Source organism: Mesoplodon densirostris, chromosome 12 (assembly GCF_025265405.1).
Source record: "Mesoplodon densirostris isolate mMesDen1 chromosome 12, mMesDen1 primary haplotype, whole genome shotgun sequence".
NCBI lineage: Eukaryota > Metazoa > Chordata > Mammalia > Artiodactyla > Ziphiidae > Mesoplodon > Mesoplodon densirostris.
Window position 1 is genome coordinate 103,035,952 of NC_082672.1, and position 18,694 is coordinate 103,054,645.

The 18,694-nt window shown below is 53.4% G+C and overlaps 1 protein-coding gene across 1 annotated transcript in view; it reads left to right on the forward strand.

The window, feature by feature from the left end:
• Positions 1 to 225: 225 nt before the first annotated feature.
• LOC132499914 (uncharacterized) overlaps positions 226 to 18,694 on the forward strand; it is a 55,320-nt gene continuing 36,851 nt past the window's right edge. Inside the window, exons 1-5 of the mRNA XM_060114578.1 lie at positions 226 to 268; positions 3,455 to 3,555; positions 5,189 to 5,479; positions 5,989 to 6,366; positions 8,068 to 8,123. Of these exons, the coding sequence (XP_059970561.1) occupies positions 226 to 268; positions 3,455 to 3,555; positions 5,189 to 5,479; positions 5,989 to 6,366; positions 8,068 to 8,123 (869 nt within the window). The remainder of the gene's footprint in view (positions 269 to 3,454; positions 3,556 to 5,188; positions 5,480 to 5,988; positions 6,367 to 8,067; positions 8,124 to 18,694) is intronic.

The following is an 18,694-nucleotide window of genomic DNA, read 5'->3' on the forward strand; positions in this document are numbered from 1 at the left end:
TGCTATTATATAGCCCAGATGAAAAGGTTACTTCTCAAATGTTAAATATGAGATATGATCCCAATAACGGATTAGGTAAGGAACAACAAGGTGATATGTTGCCCATACTAACTAAACAACATAAATTTAGGCAAGGTTTGGGTTATCCAAATTTATAAATATGGCCATTGCTCGTGCTGCTGACCCCATTTCTTGGAAATCAGATCTTCCTGTATGGGTAGAACAATGGCCGTTAACTATGGAAAAATTGTCAGCAGCAAGACAATTGGTACAATAGCAATTAGAAGCAGGACATATTGAAAGTTCTAACAGTCCATGGAATACACCAATTTTTGTAATAAAGAAGAAATCAGGAAAATGGAGACTCTTACAAGATCTAACGGCAATTAATAATACTATGGAAGATATGGGAGCTTTACAGCCTAGATTGCCCTCTCCTGTTGCTGTTCCAATAAATTATAATATAATTATTATAGACTTACAAGATTGCTTTTTTACTATTCCTTTGGACCCTCAAGATAGAAAAAGATTTGCTTTTAGTGTACCCTCTACTAACTTTAAACAACCTTATCAAAGATATCAATGGAAAGTATTACCTCAGGGAATGAAAAATAGTCCAAACTTATGTCAAAAATTTGTGGATAAGGCTATAACAGAAATAAGAATTAATAATCCGGAAGTATATATGATACACTATATGGATGTTATATTGTTGGCCCATTCACATAGAGGATATTTACAATAAGTCTTACAGCATTTAACAGAGGCATTGCAAAAAAATGGACTCCAAATAGCTCCGGAAAAGATTCAAACTAAACCACCTATGACTTATTTAGGGAGAATAATACATACATAAACTGTGACACATCAACCATTACAACTTCGGAAAGATAATTTACGAACATTAAATGACTATCAAAAACTATTGGGAGATATTAATTGGATTAGGCCTTATTTAAAAATAACTACAGCAGAATTGAAGCCTTTATTTAACATATTACAGGGAAATTCAGATCCAACCTCATCTAGAAATATGACTCCTGAAGCAGAAAAGGCTTTTCAGTCTATTGAATCTGCTTTAAACAACTGCTTCTTACAAAGAATAGATTCCACAAAAGAATGGTGTTTGCTAATCTTGCCCACTCCAGTTACACCTACAGGTATACTTTGGCAGGAAGGACCTTTGGAATGGATCCATTTACCAGCTACTTCAAAGAAAATAGTTAGTTCCTATCCTATGTTAACAGCAACTTTAATAGCTAAAGGAAGAAAAAGAAGTAAGGAGTTGTTTGGAAAGGATGTAACTAATATAATTATCCCTTATAATAAAGATCAACTACAAATTTTATTACAGAATGATGAAGTCTGGCAAATAGCTCTTAGTTCTTATACTGGACAAATTCTGTTTCATTTGCCAAAACATCCGCTATTACAATTTTTTGCTACACTCCAGTTATATTTCCTAAATTCTACATTGATCAGCCAATAGAAGATGCAGCTTTAGTTTTTACAGATGGATCATCTAATGGAAAAGCTGCTTTACTTATTAATAATGTTCCAAAGGTAATTCAAACTCAGGAAACTTCTGCTCAAAAAGCAGAATTAATTGCAATAATACATGCTTTCGCTGAGCTGCAGAACCAGACTTTTAATTTATATTCAGACTCACAGTATGTGGTTAAGCTATTTCCTCATATAGAAACCGCTGCTGCAGCAGATACAAAACCTCACCATCGGAGAGAGACCAATTATTTGTCTGCCGCGTCCGCGCCCGAGACCTCGCAAGAGACAAGCCATCTCTATGAGAACTTCGAATCCACCAACTTGGGGTCAGATTAAATGACTTGCTGACGACGCCGAGAAAGTGGTAACAGACCAGGGAGCTACCTTAACACCTGGAAATCTTTTTGTTGCTATGCTTGCTATATCGGCCTGCCAGGTAACTAGGGGAAATGTTTTGGGTAATTCTTATTGGACTTATCTCCCTGATCCACCGATTTTACAAACTGTAGCCTGGGATAATGAGGATATACCAGTATCTACTACTATGCCCAGGTTAATGGGAGGAGCCCTAAGCTCCTATCCGTATAATAAATTTAAAACAAATAATAATTTTATTTTTCATGGAAAATCAGGGTTCCATCCTATATGTTTTATTTATTTATTTTATTTTTATTTTTATTTTTTTTATTTTTTTTTTGCGGTATGCGGGCCTCTCACTGTTGTGGCCTCCCCCGTTGCGGAGCACAGGCTCCGGACGCGCAGGCTCCGGATGCGCAGGCTCAGCGGCCATGGCTCACGGGCCCAGCCGCTCTGCGGCATATGGGATCCTCCCAGACCGGGGCACGAACCCGTATCCCCTGCATCGGCAGGCGGACTCTCAACCACTTGCGCCACCAGGGAGGCCCCATCCTATATGTTTTATATTTCCATCAATTAATACTTCTGTAGCCTCTCGTAAGGATGGATGTATACCGGTTTTTCTTAAAGGACAGCTTACTGCTTCTCCTTCGAGTCAATCTAATAAGAGACTTCTTTGGTCTTTCATTTATCTAGCACCCGGAGAAGATCCAACTTATAATCAGCCTTCCTCTCATCCTTTAAAATTTCCTCCTTGTAATCCTCCTTATGGTATTCGTACAGGAGTACAATCATCTATATTACAATCTCTGGAAGACCAATTGGATAGTAACTGGGATGCTGTAGATACCAATACAGGATTTCCTACATGGAATTATTGTATATAGTCTTCAAGAATAGATATTCCCATACAGGATACCACAAAAAAATGTGCATGATTGGAGTAATCCTGATCCATCTAAGGATTATAGATCTTATTTACAACATCATGCACGTTATGATTGGAATAATTCATTCATTCCTGCTTCTATGCATGTTAATAGATGGCACACTGGAGGATGGGTGCCTCCTATCCTAACTATGGCTCAAGATAATATGTATTATGCACAGACCCAGCTTTGGAAAGCTGTTGCTGCACCATCGCCAGTTATTCTTCATAGACCTAAAAATATGGGCATTTATTTTATGCAGGGTTGTATGTCAGCGCCTTATGTATTCTTGGTAGCCCCAAAATATGTGGATCTAAATATTTATCATAATACTTCTGGTTCTACTTTTTGGACACATTGCTATGATTGTATTTTGACAAGTTGTATAAATTCCTCTATGAATGTACGAGTTTTAATGATTCATAAACGACCACCATACATTATGTTGCCTGTAAAATTATCCTCTGCCTGGTATGATTATGGCTTACAAGTTTTGCATGAAACTGAAGTTTTATTACATTCAAAGAGAGTTGTTGCAGCTTTGATTCTAGGAATATCTACATTTACAGCTGTAATAGAATCATTTTCTCTTTCAGTAAGTTCCTTAGCTCAACAAGTACATACAGCTCAACATGTAAATGAGCTTTCAAAAAATGTATCTTTAGCTCTGGCTACTCAGGAAGTTATAGACAGAAAGTTAGAAGCAAAGGTGGATGCCTTAGAAGAAGCAATTTTACACATAGGGCAGGAATTAACAGCGCTCAAAGTAAGATTAGCTTTGAGGTGTCATAAAAAATATAGATGGATTTGTGTTACTCCTCTAAAAGTGAATGAATCATTATATTCTTGGGAACAAATTCAGACTCAGATTATGGGAGTTTGGAACCAAACAGATGTTAGTTTAGACCTTACTAAATTACCTCAAGAGATTCATGACATAGGAAATACAAACTTAGATTTATCTCCGGCACAGTCTGCTCAGAACTTTTTTTTTTTTTTTTTTTTTGCGGTATGCGGGCCTCTCACTGTTGTGGCCTCCCCCGTCGCGGAGCACAGGCTCCGGACGCGAAGGCTCAGCGGCCATGGCTCACGGGCATGGCTCACGGGCATGGCTCACGGGCCCAGCCGCTCCGCGGCATATGGGATCCTCCCAGACCGGGGCACGAACCCGTATCCCCTGCATCGGCAGGCGGACTCTCAACCACTTGCGCCACCAGGGAGGCCCTGCTCAGAACTTTTTTGAAAGTATTAAGTCATTTGTGTCACATAAAACCTTATTCTCAATGCTCATCAATGGAGGAATCATTGCAGTAGTTGTACTAATTCTGATATTTTTACTCCCAGTCATCGTCAGAATAATTATTAAAAGCATCAAACAACTTTCCGTGGAGCTACATACTGCACTTTTAAAAAATAAAAAAGGGGGAGATGTCGGAAGCCATCCTGGAGCCATTGCACCATGACAAAGTCATGAGCAACGGAAGGCGAAACTGCAAGGCAGCGCCGTGCCAGGAAGGTGGACTACAGCTCTGTTGTTATGTTTTATGATAATAAATTTACATACAGGGGCAATTTTGGGGGGATGTTGCTCCACGTGAAAGAAAAATTCCTCTAGGACTCCCCCTCCTGAAACTACCACAGAATGGGAAGTACCCACTAAAGCCCCGGGGAAATAGGTCAAGAATTAAGAGCCTGGAACTAAGGGGATGTTTTTATGAAAAACACCCTCTAGTATGGAGTTATGGCCATGGGCCGGAGTTTCTGATGACACAGGAAATTTATGGTTCTATTATAAAGGAAGATTAATTATAGAAAAGCAAATGACTAGAGCAGAATTGGTTGCTAGGGTAGGGAGAAAACGCTGTCTCAGTTGAAGGAAACAAGGAGAAAGAGCATGCAGGGTATATTGTAAATATTTTCATGGAACCATTGTAATAGGTTGCGCATGCAAGAAGAGAAATAGGAACAAGTAGCTCAAACTTTTACAATTGAAATAATCATATAACTGCTTGGCTTGGTTACTAAGAAATAACCTGTGATTAATGGGAACTTGGGGAAATATTTTAATAGGACATCTAGAAACTAGGGGATTTTTTTAAAAAAAATCTTTATAGAACATTTTGCGGTTTGATTGTGCTAAGATTGTTTGGCCACGTACCTGGTAATGTAATCAACTACAATATATAAACCTGTGATTGTGAAGAATAAAGACATAAGAGAAACATGCAATGCTGATACTTTAAGAAGTGTAATAGAATTATTTCCTTCACCGACGCTATCCATCCCTCGGGTATCCCTGGACTCGCTGGAGCTGGACTCCGGCACACGTTCAGCATAAAAAGAGCCTATCCAGCAACGGAGTGGGGTCACCTTTTGCGGCGGTGTCCGGGCCCGGTTAGGCCGGAACACCCCTCCCCCGCTCCCACCCCTTCCCGCCCGCTTCACGAACTGGGGCTTCTCGGCTCGCCCTAGAAGCTCTGCGCTCTGGGGAGGCCGGAACCTCGCCTCTCCGCTTCCCCCTCTCGCCTGCCTGCCCCGCCCCCCGCCCCCGCGCCCAGCGCCGCGCCGGGTGCGCTGGAGAAGCTCAACACATGTCAATTGAATTGAACTGCTGCGGGCGCAGGCTGTACGCCGCCGCCGAGCTCCTATCAGCACGACGTTACCGAGTGGAAATTTATGGAGCGAACGGTGTAAGCCAAAAGTTGCTCCCTGCCAAGGAAAATAAAACGCGGGAGATAATCTCCCAAGGCAGGGGTGAGGGGCCAGGACAGACCCTCTAATCATCTGAGATGCAGACTGTGAAATGCCCGAGAACGGGGAGAAATTCTGGTGGATCTCCACTCCCCTACCGCCCCCACTCCCGCCTCCTTGTGCCCCACGGGCTGCCTCCTCCATCCCCCGCCTCTCCAAACAATTCCCACACAATCGAAACGTCCGGGGAACTCGGGCGCGGAGTTCTGGCGGAACGGCCACCGTTGCCCACAGTAGTGTTTTCAGCTAGCTCTTGACACCGAAATGGTAAAGGGCTTCTCCGGGAGGAAGGGGGGACCCAGGGTGGGGATGGGCACCGACGCGCACTCGCCAGGCTCTGCTTCGTCTTGGAGGGGACGCACGACCGGGAGAGCGCAGCGCTGGTGGCGAGAGGAGGCAGCGGCGACTGCCGCTGGGGTTTGACAGCTTTCGCTGAGCCGAGTGCTAGGCGCTTTACGGTAATTGCGGTCCTCCACCGGCCTTCTGGGTAGCGAGGGGAGTCTCCGCGCGCGGCTGGGAGAGCCGCCCCCGCCGCCCCCCATCCCCTCGGCTCAGGATCAACGGGCCGCCCGCGCCGCCGCCGCCGCCGCCCAAGTCGGTCTCTCGCTCGCCCAGGACGCGCGCCCGGGCGGGGTGTGCGCAGCCAACTCGGTCCAAGCGGGGGAGGGGAGGACAAGGGGCGAGGGGGACGCCACCCAAGTGGTCTGGGGTTCGGACCCAGATAGGCGAAACGCGCCGGGAATCGATGACGGCTGGGGAAACTCGGGCAAACCTTTTTGGGGAATCACCCCTCCGACACCCCACCGCCCAGGCGCTGCAACGGAGGGTGAGCGGAGGGTGAGCGGAGGCTGGGGGAGCTCAGACTTGCGAGAGCTGGAGGCGGCGGCGGGCGGGCGGCTGGCTGTCGCCCGAGCGCTGCGCCTGCGGGGGGAGGGGAGGCGGCTGCTGGGAGGGAGGGGGAGGAGGAAGAGGAGGGAACCAGGGAGGGGGGACGCGTTGGGATCGCGGCGTGCGGCGGCAGACGGAGCCTGGGCTCCCAGCGGCGAGGGGAGGCAGAGCTACGCTCCTTGCTGAACGCGGACCGAGCTCGGCGGCAGCGGGGAAGACGCGCCGGAGCCCAGACCGCGACCGAGAGCGGGAGCGAGGCGGCAGCGGCGGCAGAGGGGGAGCCCGCGAGCTGCCGGGCGGGGAGCCCAAGCCGCGCTGTCGCCGCGCAGGGAAGACTTGGCCAACACACTCACACACACATACTCACACACCCAGCCTGAGCGGGCGCTCGCGGCTAATCGTCAGCATGGCGCTGGGGCTCCTGCCTGAGCGCGGGCGGCAGCAGCGGCGACGCGAGAGCTGCTGAGCCCGGCCGAGCCCGGCCCAGCCGCCGGAGCCGGGAGGATCGCGCGGGGCTGTCGCCACCTGCCCGGAGGCTTTGAGCCCGCCCCCGCCCCCACCCGGCCCAGAGCCCACCCCTCGGCGTGGCCGACCCCGAGGGCAGCAGCCGGCTGGCAGCAGACGGCGAGGGAGGCGAGCGAGCGCGGCGCCGCGAGCGGGTTGCGGGCAGCGGGGGACGGCAAACTTTGCTGTTCGCCGCGCTTTCCCGGCCCGGCCCCTTCTCCCATCGCCAACGTCGCCACCCCACTTTCCTCCAACCCCGCACACCTCTCCCCACCCACCCCACCTCCCGTCGCTCCTCCTCGCCGCCTCGACTCTGCTCCGGGGAAAACTTCAAAGCGCCGGATCGCAGGCTCCCTGCTTACTCCCCGGCTGGGGATTTCAGGTCAGTGCCCGGAACACCTTTCCCCGCGGAGGCCGCGCGGGCTGGCGGGCGTGCGTGCGGCGGGCTGCAGTCGGCCCCCTCCCTCGGGGCCCAGACTAGCGGCGGGTGGCTCCTCTGACTCTCTGGCGTACCCCTCGAAGCTTGTGCCTCGCGCTTCACTTTGGCTGCTTTGCTCGCTTTCGTTTTTATTTCCTAGCTGTAAGTTATTAAAAATGCAGGCAACCTAAGCGGCCCGGCGTGGGCTTCGGGGAGGGAGGGGCGCGGCGGGGGGGTGGGCTGCCGCCCCCCTGGGGGCTGGGAGGAGAGCAGGGAGTTCGCGGATTGGAAGTTTGCAGGAAGTGTGTGCCTGTGTGCGCGGGAGCGCGGTCGTCGCTGAGTGCCGCGAGCCGGGCGTGGGGGGCGGGGGGGTGAGCTGGGCTGGAAGCTGGGAAGCTCGGCTCGGCGTTAGCTCGTTAGCAGGAAGGGGAGGGCGGCGGGTTCCCGTCTGCTTTCTTTTTCGACTCGGGAAAGAACTGTAAAAACCTCCAGCCGCCGCTGCCTCGTCTCACCTCTCCGGGGGCAGCTCGTTCTTGCTCGTGGAACGACGGCGTGTGCGTGCGCGAGGGTGTGTGTGGCGGGCGCCCCGGGCCGAGCCGAGCTCGACCTGCCGCCGCTGCCGCGCGACTCGGGAGGGGAGTCCCGGTTTTTTGTTTTTTTGGCTTTTTTTGGATTGCTCCAAAGCGTGAATCACATGGATTTTTTAAAAAATACTAGGAAATCGAGCAGAGCGAGGGGTTCCGACTCGGCCCGCCCGCCAGCCAGCCAGTCAGGTCAGACGCTTTGTTTTGTAAATGTTCTTTAAAAATTTTAATGTGCCACCCTGGTCCACCCCCACCTTCCCCGCGACGTCGTGGGGTTGGTTTTAAGTTGGTTTTAAGTTTAAGATCTACCCCCAGGGGTGGGGGTAGATCGTGCGGGGGCGGGGGCGGCGGCGGGCGGGGGGGCGAGACCTGGGTCCTCCTCTGGGTAGCGTGGAGTCTGGTGGAAAGCCCTGTAGGGCGTGTGCGAGTCTGCGGCCGGAGGAAGTTGGTCCCACTCGGAGGGCGTGCGGCGCAGAGGCTGAGGGCGAAGAGGAACTTGCGCACCCGGGCGCGATCCTCGGCCGAGGCGGGGAGGGCGAGGCGCCGCTGCGCCGCGGGGCCCGCGCTCGGAGCAGGCGGGCGGCTGCGCTGCAGAGCCTCCGCCAACTAGGGGGCTCGGGGCGGCGGCGACGTGCTCCTGCTGTTGACCAAGCAAGCCCCGGGGCGCCGTGTGCGGAGTAGGGCGGCTCGAGGCACGCGTGGTCCCGGCGGGCTTCCCGCCGCCTGCACTCTCGAGTGGGCACGTCCCCGGGTCCCTGAGATGGCTGAGCCTGGCCGCGTGTAGGCCGAAGCCGGGGCGAGGCTTAATTTGCAGTTAATGAATCTTTTCCAGAAAGTCCGCGATCTCCAGCTAGAGGCTGTGAGTGCCCGCGCGCGAGGGCGCGCGCCACCGGCGTCTAAAGGGTTGGGGTGTTGCGGGGATGGAAGAGCGAAGGAGGGGGGAGGGTTATGTGTATTTAAAAACAAACCTTAAAAAAAGAAACCAGCGCGCTTCAAATAGGTATTCGTACAGCCTCTTGTGTCTAGAGTAGACAGCTCAGGGTTTTAGCTGGGTTTTTTTGTTTGTTTGTTTCTTTTTTGAGACAAGGCCAGAGGAGGGGTAGTGGTATTTGATTCTAGGGGTAGTCTCTGGAGAAAAATCCTTAAAATGACTTGGGAATAAAAACGAGGAGGAAATGGCCCACTCCAGAAGGTGGTGGGTGGTGAACGCAGACAGACTTGGGTATTTGTAGCCATCTGACACTTCCTGTGGCACTGGAAACGGACACCGCGGGCCGAAATCAACCCTTACGAGGTGTTGGATTCGGTTTGGCCAACAGAATTGCTTGTGTGGAAGTCATTTTAATTGTCGGCCTCCGAGACTCCTGTACGTGGACGCTTGGAAAATACATTTGCCTCTCGACCCTTCCCACTCCACCCCCGACCTGTTATCTGGTCTGGGCTTTGCAGTGTTGGTTCCCGTGTTTATTTTGGGCATGATTTCACCGCGAGGAGGAAGGGGGGAGATGGAGATGATGAATATGCCGTCCAGGTTTAACCCGAGGCTGGCCTTTAGTGTGCGGGTTTACGCCGCCACTCACCGGGATTGCCTGGGGTAGTGGGGGGGCGGCCCGCGCGGGGTTCGGGCGCCAGGCGCTCCGCGGGCAGGTCGGGGTTGGGGCTCGGACGGCCCCAGCGCTGTCCTTTGAGGTGCTGTCACCAGTAGGTGACTGAGAGTTAATTAGGAAGTGTTCTCCGGATCAATGGGCCGCACAGCTCATTAGCGATTCTCTCCAGCCCTTTGCAGGGCCAGCCGGGCCTGTGCCTCCCACACAGGCCGGGGCCCCGCGGCCCGCGCTGCGGAGAGCGCCTCTGGGAAGTGGGGAGGTATGGGCGGCGAGGGGCGACCGGGAGGCGAGTGTAACTTGGCCGGGCGGCGCGTTGCGTGCGGCGCCTCGAGGCCCGCGCAGCCCGCTCTTTCTTCCTGTTCTCGGTCGCCTCGACTGTGTCTTTAACTCGCTCCCGCTCGCGTCGCTGCCTGGCTGCTCCTCCCCGCCTCCCTCGCCTATCTCTTGTTCTCTAAGCACGACGCCTGTGCTCCCCAGCCAGTTTGGGATTAGACAAGATAAAAATAGGGCTGCCCAGCGCGCAGAGCTGTGACTGTGCCCCGGCAGCCGGGCCGGCGGGAGCGCTGTGGGCCGGGGCCGGGGCGGACCCGCTGTGCGCTCGGGGCAGCCTGAGCCCGTAGAGTCCCACCCCGACCCTGCAGGCGCGGTCACGCTCCAGCGTTCTGTCCGCCGGGAACCGTGCGGGCAGGGGGACCTGGGTAGGGTTTCCGCGCTCTCGCGGGTGTTGTTGATGTGCCTGTGATAGATGGGTCTAGACAGGCATGCAGGCTCCCTCCCGGCTGAAGAACGGGCCGCGGAGGCGGCGGCAGACTCCCGTGATCGAGCGAGCCTTCGGGCCCAAGCGACCAGGGTGGAGGGAAGGCTGCGAGGGTTTCTCTTAACCCTTTAAAGACGATAGGGAGAGTGGGGGTGGGGAGTGTAGTAGAAATTCCTGGAGGCAAAGTAGCCCCCTGGGGAGAGGAGGCGGGAGTCTGGCTTAGGGTTTTCCTTTCTCTTCTGTGTATGCAGTCTCACATCCTGGTACATTGGGCTCGATTCTTCGACGAACCAAACGCAGCTGCTAGGTGATCTAATTTGACCCGATACTTCTCACTGGGGAAGGTGTGAACACACACAGTGGGCACCCTCACTTAAGGAACTGAGTTGGGGAGATGCAGAGGTTAGACCTTACCGTTCCCAGCGGCCCAGTATGTGAAGGTCTGCTCAGAGCTTTAGTCAGTGGGGCCTCTGACCGAGAGTGTTGCCTACCAAAGACCCAAGCCTGAAATGCCTGGCCAGTGCGTACAGGTATGCGTCGGAGAGAGCAAAGGGGTCCTTGAGTTGTCGATGTAAATAAAAACACTTTTAACCATGAACTTGTGGAGAGTTCAAATAAGATGTGCAGAGAGGCAGCCTCCAAACAGGAGTTGGACAGCGATGTGTACAAGATCGATCATTTGTATACACATCCATGGGGTCAACATTGAATGGGTCTAAAAATTTAATACAACTCTGCAGGCATTGGTCTCGTTCTTTCCCTGAGGTAGAAATTGGTGGGTGGGTTACCCTATAGAGAAATGAATCATTAGTCACACTCCTCTCTCATTCCCCCTCCTCTTCCTTTTAGGGTTTGTAGTCTTAGGGGATCCTCTAGTTACATTAAACTGCAAACCCATATTGGTCTGGGAACGAGCCCCATTATAGGCAAAGCAAGAATGTAAGTCGTGGGGAGGTGTACGTGTTAGACAGGAATGCACAGATTAAGATGTGCGCCTGAATGACATGTGCTGAGACAAATCAAGACACTTGGGCTCTGGTGCCCACATGGAACAAGAGATACAGAAGAGAGAAAGAACTGGCCGCGAGGAATGTAAACATGGGTATGCAAATACCTAGACCTAGAGCGAGATTCTAGACTTTGTTGAGCTGGAAACTGGAGCAGAATTTCTGTAAGTTCGTTCGAGAGACAAAAGCCCATTTAAAGGTGTGAAGAGGGTCACTTGGAAACACAAAAAGCATTCACATGCATACATCCATGCTTAGATACACAGGCTGAATGACAAAAACCCCTCCATGCCTGATGAAGAGTTTCCTGCCCGGTGAGACAGAGCAGGGCACGGAAGTGTGGGCCACACAACCACATTCGCACACTCATTCACTGGGAAATACTGTGTCTTCGGCTAGAGGGAAACTGAGGGCGACGGTGCCTAGCTAAGGGTGGATGGCCCTTGGTTACTAAGATTGCTTCTGGTTATAGTTTCTTCCCATCTAGAGTGGGGAAGAGAGTATGTCTTGAGCAGGTAGGAGGATTTCTGAAAGATTTTTGAGTTCTGGACCCTGAGAGGATGGATGGTGGAGGAAAAAGAGGGATAGCTTTGCATTCTGGGTCGGAAGCAAGGGATGTTGCGCTCCTCTAAGCCCTGTTTGCTAAGGTGGCGCAGGGCCTAGTGAACTGAGAGAGACTGAACTGAAAGAAGTGCGAAGCTCGGCCTCTGGGCGGAATCAAGGGGAGGTATGCTTTCTTTCCCTTTTTTTCCCCCCCTTGAGGACACCGTGCGGGGACGGCCAGCGTAGGGAGGATTAGCAGGCGCCTATGTGACCCCAGACGCGCGCGTAAACTCGGCTTGGGTTTGGTTTGCCCGCGGCGTCGATTTGCCGCGGTCCCTCTTTGTCTGAGCCCAGCCGGGAATTCCAGCTTTTATTGGGAAGACCGCACTCTGGTGGAGCCCGCGCTGGGTCGGGCACGACAGCCGGGCCCGCGGGGCTGGGCAGGAGGCTCGCCGGCCTCCGAGCCGCCCGAACCCCAGGACGGTCCTCGGGAGTGCCCAGCGGCCCCGGCAATGCCACCTCGGTGGTTTCCTCGAGGGTGGCGGGCCCGGCAGACCCAGCCCGGCGGGGCGGGGGGCCTCACTTGGGCCGCCGTACCGCTTCTCTCCCCGCTGGCCCCACCGCTCCCCCGCCAGCCCGAGGAGCTCTGAAGGCCCTTTGTTAAGCTGGGTCACACCCGTGCCCCGGGAGCCTTCTCCTGGCTGGAGGCCTCCAGCCCTCGGCTCACACGGTTCGGGCCTGGAGGGGCCTCGCCCAGTCAGGGGGCCCGGCCCAACCGGGCTGCCTCGCCCGAGTGTACGGCCAGCAGGATTCCGTCTGTTTGCAAGGCTGGCTGCGCTGCCGGGGCCTAGATGGTGGCGCTGGCTTGAGAAGCAGCCGGGGCAGGAGTGGAAGGTCTTCTCAGGCCACCCCCGTGGCAGCCAAGCCGCCTGTGCCCCGAGCACTTGGCCGTGGACGTCTCCCAACCTCCAGCCCGGCCCGACGGCTTCCGCTGGTTGCCCCCCATGTGTTCCTCCGGAAGGGATAGCTGACTTTCTGTTGGATGGGAATTAACCAACGAACTTTTCCCCCCAGCAACGTTTCTGTAGAAGGCCCCCTTTCCCAGCGCAGGCTCATTTCCGCCGGCCCCTAGTCGAGGGTGTTGGAAATGGGGGGGGGGGCGTCCCCGCACTTTGTTATTTCTTAGAACCATGTCTCCCCGGCCAGCCATCGCCCCTCAGCACCCATGGGCTCCGGCGCCCCGTGATTAGACTAGCGGGGAAGTCCGCTAGGAGAAGATCCTGACAGCATAAAATAGAATTTGATCTAAAAGACAGTTTCCAGTATAATCTCATTATGCATCACAGACTCCCGGTGTTATTTTGTGGAAGGCGGACAATGATCAATTTACATTGACCCGGGGCTGGGCGAGCTTTTAGATGGTAATTGCCATATTGATTTGCATGCAAAAAGGAGACCTGCTAAAATTAAAGACCGGAAGCTAAATGAAACTAAATTTCTTGTCTAGGTGCAAACCAGAGGAACTACTGGGGGGAAGAGGGTGAGTCAGGTCAGGGTGCCAGGGGCAGAGCAGGTGAGAGGCCCAAGAGCTCCGGGAGGTCACAGATTTGGGAGCGATCTTTGCCCTGGTGATTTCAAAACGTGAGGGAGGGGGCTTGTTTAGGGTGTGGGGATCCAGCAGGGAAAAGTTATAAACAGGCACTATTGCATTGAAGGCACTGGGATCTTTTAATGCTAATAGTAACTGCGAGGGGGGAGGAGAGGTTTATAGGGTTATAGGGGTCTTCCTGCACCATTTCCGGCACCCCCCATTTCTATTGTTCTACCTGAGCGCTCATAACCGTGCCAAGGGCACCCAAATTCTTGCATCTGAAGAGTTAAATTTTTATTAAAGACAGGCCTTAAACTTCCCCCTCCCGCGTCTGGTCTTTCGAAGAGAGCGAGAGTAGGGGGCGGTTCTGCATGCCGCTGAGGGCAGGCCTGGACCTTTGGAGGCTGCGGGAGTTCCTCCCTGGACGCAGCAGCAGCCCCAGACTCGGCCGGACGCTGATCGTTTTGGGAAGCGGCTCGCTCCAGGTGGCCCAAGTGGCGGGGGCGGGGGAGGGTCTGCCGGGGCCAGGGACTCACGGTGCCCGGGGACGGGGGTCACCTCCCTGGAGGTTGGAAGGGCCTGCACGGAGGGTGTGGAGGCGGGAAGGCGGGGGCTGGAAATCCTGTCCCAATCGGCGGTGATCGCCAAGGCCGGAAAGTTTAAAAAAGAGAGAAAGCCACTGGCTGCGAGCCAGGGGCTGCCGGGCCGCCGGGGCGTGTTTGGCTGACTAGAGGGGTGAGGACCCGGCTCCGCCATCGCCTCGGTCCCTCCCGCTGCGGAGGCCCTGGCCTGCCCCGGGCGCTCCTGGAGCCATTTCACACATCCGGAGCCTCGGCCACTGGAGGAGCCACCCGCCCGGGGCCGGGAAGCCGCAGGGACGGCTGAGTGTCCGGCGCTCCTGCCCGTTCCCCTTCCCACCGAGCTGAGCTGGAGACGGCCCTCGGTCGTGGAGCCTGTGGCGTCTGTGGCATCGGGTGCGGATGGTTCCCGGAGCTTCTGAAAGGCCGGGGCAGAGCAGGAAATTGAGGATGGGGTGGGGAGGGCATGTGGAGCGCTGACCCTGCGCTGCTGGGATGAGAAGTTGGGGAGAGGAGAGAGAACCCCAACCTCCGGCTTGTCTCGGGACTTGGCTTTTTGTGGGGACCCCCAGGAGTCCAGGAGGGTCCAGCATCTTGCAAGCCGCTTCCCCCTCAGTTGCCTCCCCAGCCCACTTTGGTCTCTGGGTTTTTCATTAAAGTCCTAGGAAAGGTAGATGTAGGCAGTCTTTCCAAAGGGCTTTTGCTCTGTCTAGATAATTTGATTTATTGCTTTATGTGGCAAAACTAGTGTGGCAAGCCTTCTTCTAGTTCCAGGTGTCAGCACTTTTTATAGAGCCCTAAGAGTAGCACCCACCTCCCACTGCCTGTTCTGGGCTCCTGGAGGAGGGGAAAGTGGAGCCTTGTTGGGAACCCCTGGCCTCACACCAGGGTGTTCCAATGTAGGGAGATGGGTAGGATGTTGGCAGAAATTTCGAAAGACTTCACATGGACCAAGAGATTTCTGGGTGTAGAAGAAACTAGGGTGCGGGCTCCTTGTGGACCGAATTTCATAGGTGTTAAGTGCTATCCTTTTACTCTGTATTGGAGTACAAGGGCTAAGGAAGCCTTCCGAACTTCTTGGGGATTCTGGATGGCACAATTTGACCAATAATTGGCTCCTCTCCGCAACTCCAGGACTGAGTTTGACCGTGGCCCATTTTTACTAGCTGTGTGACCTTGGGGGCAGGTTATTTATGGCCTCTGAGCCTCAGTAAGTTTCTTCATTTGTAAGACTGGGAATAATTTTCCACCTTTAGGATCAAAGAATACTTGGCACATAGTAGGCCCGGAGGATTAGTAATTGCTTTGAATGACTGGTCAGATTCCTATAGGTTGCTTCTCCGTTCCCTGCTGCCCCTGAGATGCCCGAGCCCCCCCCCCCCCAAGACCTGCGTAGGCCAGTGTCTGGGGGCCAACCTGCGGGTTAAGCTCCCCTCCAAGGGTATTCCTGAGGCTATTCCTCCAGGTCTGCCTCCGTGGGTTCCTCTTTCCCTTTGTTACAGTTCTTTGCATTCTGGGCTTTAAAGGAATCCATATGAAAATGCTGGGATTTTTTTTTCTCCCCCTAAGTGGGGTCATTTATTAGGAATTAGGAATTGATTCCAGAACCGGTATCTAGGTGCTCTTTGGCAAGTCCTCCCATCATTCTTTCGGGGAGAGGGAACAGCAGCGGCTGGAGGGGAGAGACCTGGTGGGAAGAGGTGAAAGGGTCTGGCCCGCTGCAGAGGCCAGAGGTGCTGTGGTTTGTCTGATAGGGATTAAGTCTGGATGTTATGAGGTCTCAGTGTGGTTTTCAATAAAAGTCTGTCAGGGATTGCTTCTTTTCTATCGATATGTATTTTAAAAAATTACTAGCATGAGAAGAAAACCAGACCTGAATGGATCCAGGCCGGTAGTAAGCTACTGTGATCAGGTTTCCTACTAGACTCCCAGAGGGGAAGTCAGCGTTTGATTGAAGCTACACTTGGTTCTTGACTCTCTGGGGATGCCTGCTCTGAAACAGGAGCCCTCCCTTTCTCTCCTCCCCCCCACCCCCCTTTTCCCTTCTTCCCCTAAAAGCCTTTGTGCTGAAAGAGCTTCAGTAGGCATGAGTCCCTGGTACCTCTCTAAAGAATGCCTTTCAGCCTTTGCTGACATTGTTTTGTGAACAGTGGGTTTTACCGGGCCAGCAGTTTTCCCCCCATCTTAGCTCACTATTTTAGAGGTTCGAGTATGCCCAGGATGCGCCCAACTGCAGTGCTTTCCAGTGTGTGTAGCCAGGGCCTTGCCTGTAATCTGAAGACACCTTAACCTTTGCCCTAGGTGCCCCCACCGGGGGTGGGGGTGGTGAAGGTGGGGAGAGCAAGGACAGGGGATCGTTGTTGAGTGTCTGTTTGTTTTCTCCAGCCACAGAGGCAGAGGGGTGGAGTGGGGCGAGGCCGAGAGTACGTTCCAGCCTTGGGTCTGATTTAAAACTTGGTTTAATTGGAGAAACTCTTAGGCATTTAACAGTTGTGTACAAATGCAAACTTGAAATAGCTCTAGGCCTACGTCAATTAGGAAAGAATAAATGAAGTACAGAGATGTCCAAACTATGTAAATCCTAGAGTTGTCTGCCCTCCCATAAACACATGACAAGTGCCAAGGCATTTCCAGTCAAAACACCCATGGAACCAGCAGCCTCCATCCTTTGTATTTATTATTTTATTAACAGCATTTTACACAGCATTTAACAAGCACAGCCTGCCTGCTTCCCACCACGGCTCTCAGCAGACTGAGGGGTGGAAAACAGATGGGGGTGGCGAGGAGTGGTCTCTAGAAGAGACTTCTAAGCTGGAGAAATCTCTTCAGATGGGCAAGGAAAAGGAACATTTGGGGTTCCTTTCTCCTGGCCCCAAAGAGAAGACAAAAGTAATGCTTTGGAGGAAGAAATCCCCTCTCCCTTCTCCGGAGGAAAGTTGTGCAGATGTGGTCTGTCTAGTCTCCACTTGGATTCCAGAAGGTGTGAAGCAGGGTCTGCTTTCCCAACACTCTGCCCATCGGTTATTGGTGCTTTTCAAAGAATAAGTATTTGTCTGCTATCATTATTCTATATCCTGGTGGAAAGTTTATAACGAAAACTAATGCCTTTCTTAAGTCATAAAATGAGCCTTGTATGATTATTTAATTAAAATCTATTTAAGGACCGATTAAGCATGTAATTTGCGCTAATAATGACGATTATGGAAATGTTCGACTTAACCAAAAATCATAAAAGGAGACATTTTGGTCAGTGGGGCGACCAGGAAGGATTCAGGGAGTTGGACGGTTTTCCGAAACACACGAGGCTTTAGGCTGCAGAAAGTGCCGAGCTGCCTAGCCTCTGGGACCACGGTAGAGAGGGCTGCAGGACCCCAGGCCTGGCCGGGGCAGGCCGACCCACACTTTGCTGAGCAGAGAAACCGACCCTGGGAGTCTGAACAACCTTTATTCCCAGCTGAGGAAATGGGGGAGGGGGCCTGGGAGGAGGAAACTCTGGGAGAGCTGATGAACCGCACAGACTCTGCGCGAAATGGCTGTGTTCTCTTGCTTTAACAATCAGCAGCGACACACGCATTGCTGCCTCGGCTAGCCTTGGCTGGAGCCTGGAGGGGTGGGGGGAGGGGGGTCTCTTGTTCCGGAGAAACCTGCCAGCTGCTGGGCTTGGTGCGAAGGCAGACACAATGCTGCTGTTGTTGGTTTGATCTCTAACTGGATTGTTAGTCTGGCTTTAACTGTGTGGTAAGGGAGGAGTGTGAAGGCTGTTTACAGCGAGTGCAAATAATGTGACAGCTGTTGGTGCACGAGCAGCGCTGTGCCTCCTCGGCGCTCACACAAAGCGCGCACTATGCAGGCCCGCGGAGAGCTGCAGAGGTGGCCGCCCCTTGCTGGCCCGGGAGCCCTCGGATGCGCTGCGACAGAGCCCTCGGCGGCGGCACCCGCCCCCCCCCCGCACCCCGCGACACGCATCTTTCTGGCTCCTGGGATCGTGGTGGACGTGCGCGCTGGCTGGTGTGCTGTGGTTTAGGGAACTTGTTAGGCAGAGGTGGCAGGAGAAGGCCTGCGGGGTCACGAGTGTCAACTGTCTGGAGGGGTTTGGCCGGGATCTGTTGACCTGGGGCCTCAGTGGCTTGTGACCGGGTTGTTAAGATTTGGGAAAATAACTTTCCGCCCTAAAGCAAGCCTGTTGGAAAGAATGTATTATTAACTGAAGGCTTTCTGGAAATTGCAGAGGCTCTGAAGGCCGTTGTTCTTCCTCTGAAATGGCCCTGTTATTCAGACAAGTTCAAGAGACAGGCGGCCGCTGTGTTCTATGCCCTCGGCCCCGTTTCCTGGATTGGAAACACAAGTGTGTAGGTTCAGGACCCGAAGGGGGGTGAATGGGGGTGGGGAGGGGTGCAAGTCGGCTTTCGATCACCCTCCTCCCTTTGCCTTCCCGCTTTTTTAGAGCGCGCTTGCCTTTCAGCTGCAGGACCAGCGGTGCTGTCTTGAGCTCTGCCCACAGCGCCACCCACTGTGTGACTTAATCAACGAGATGCCCAGAGCCCGGCCTTCTCTGAGTTCCTGGTCCTCTGCCAGGCACTGCGGGGAGGCGCCAGGGTGGGAGGGAGAACAGTTGGTGGGTGGCAGCAATACCCCGCTGGGCCGGTCCAAGCTGGCGGGCTCAGGATGGTCCTCAGG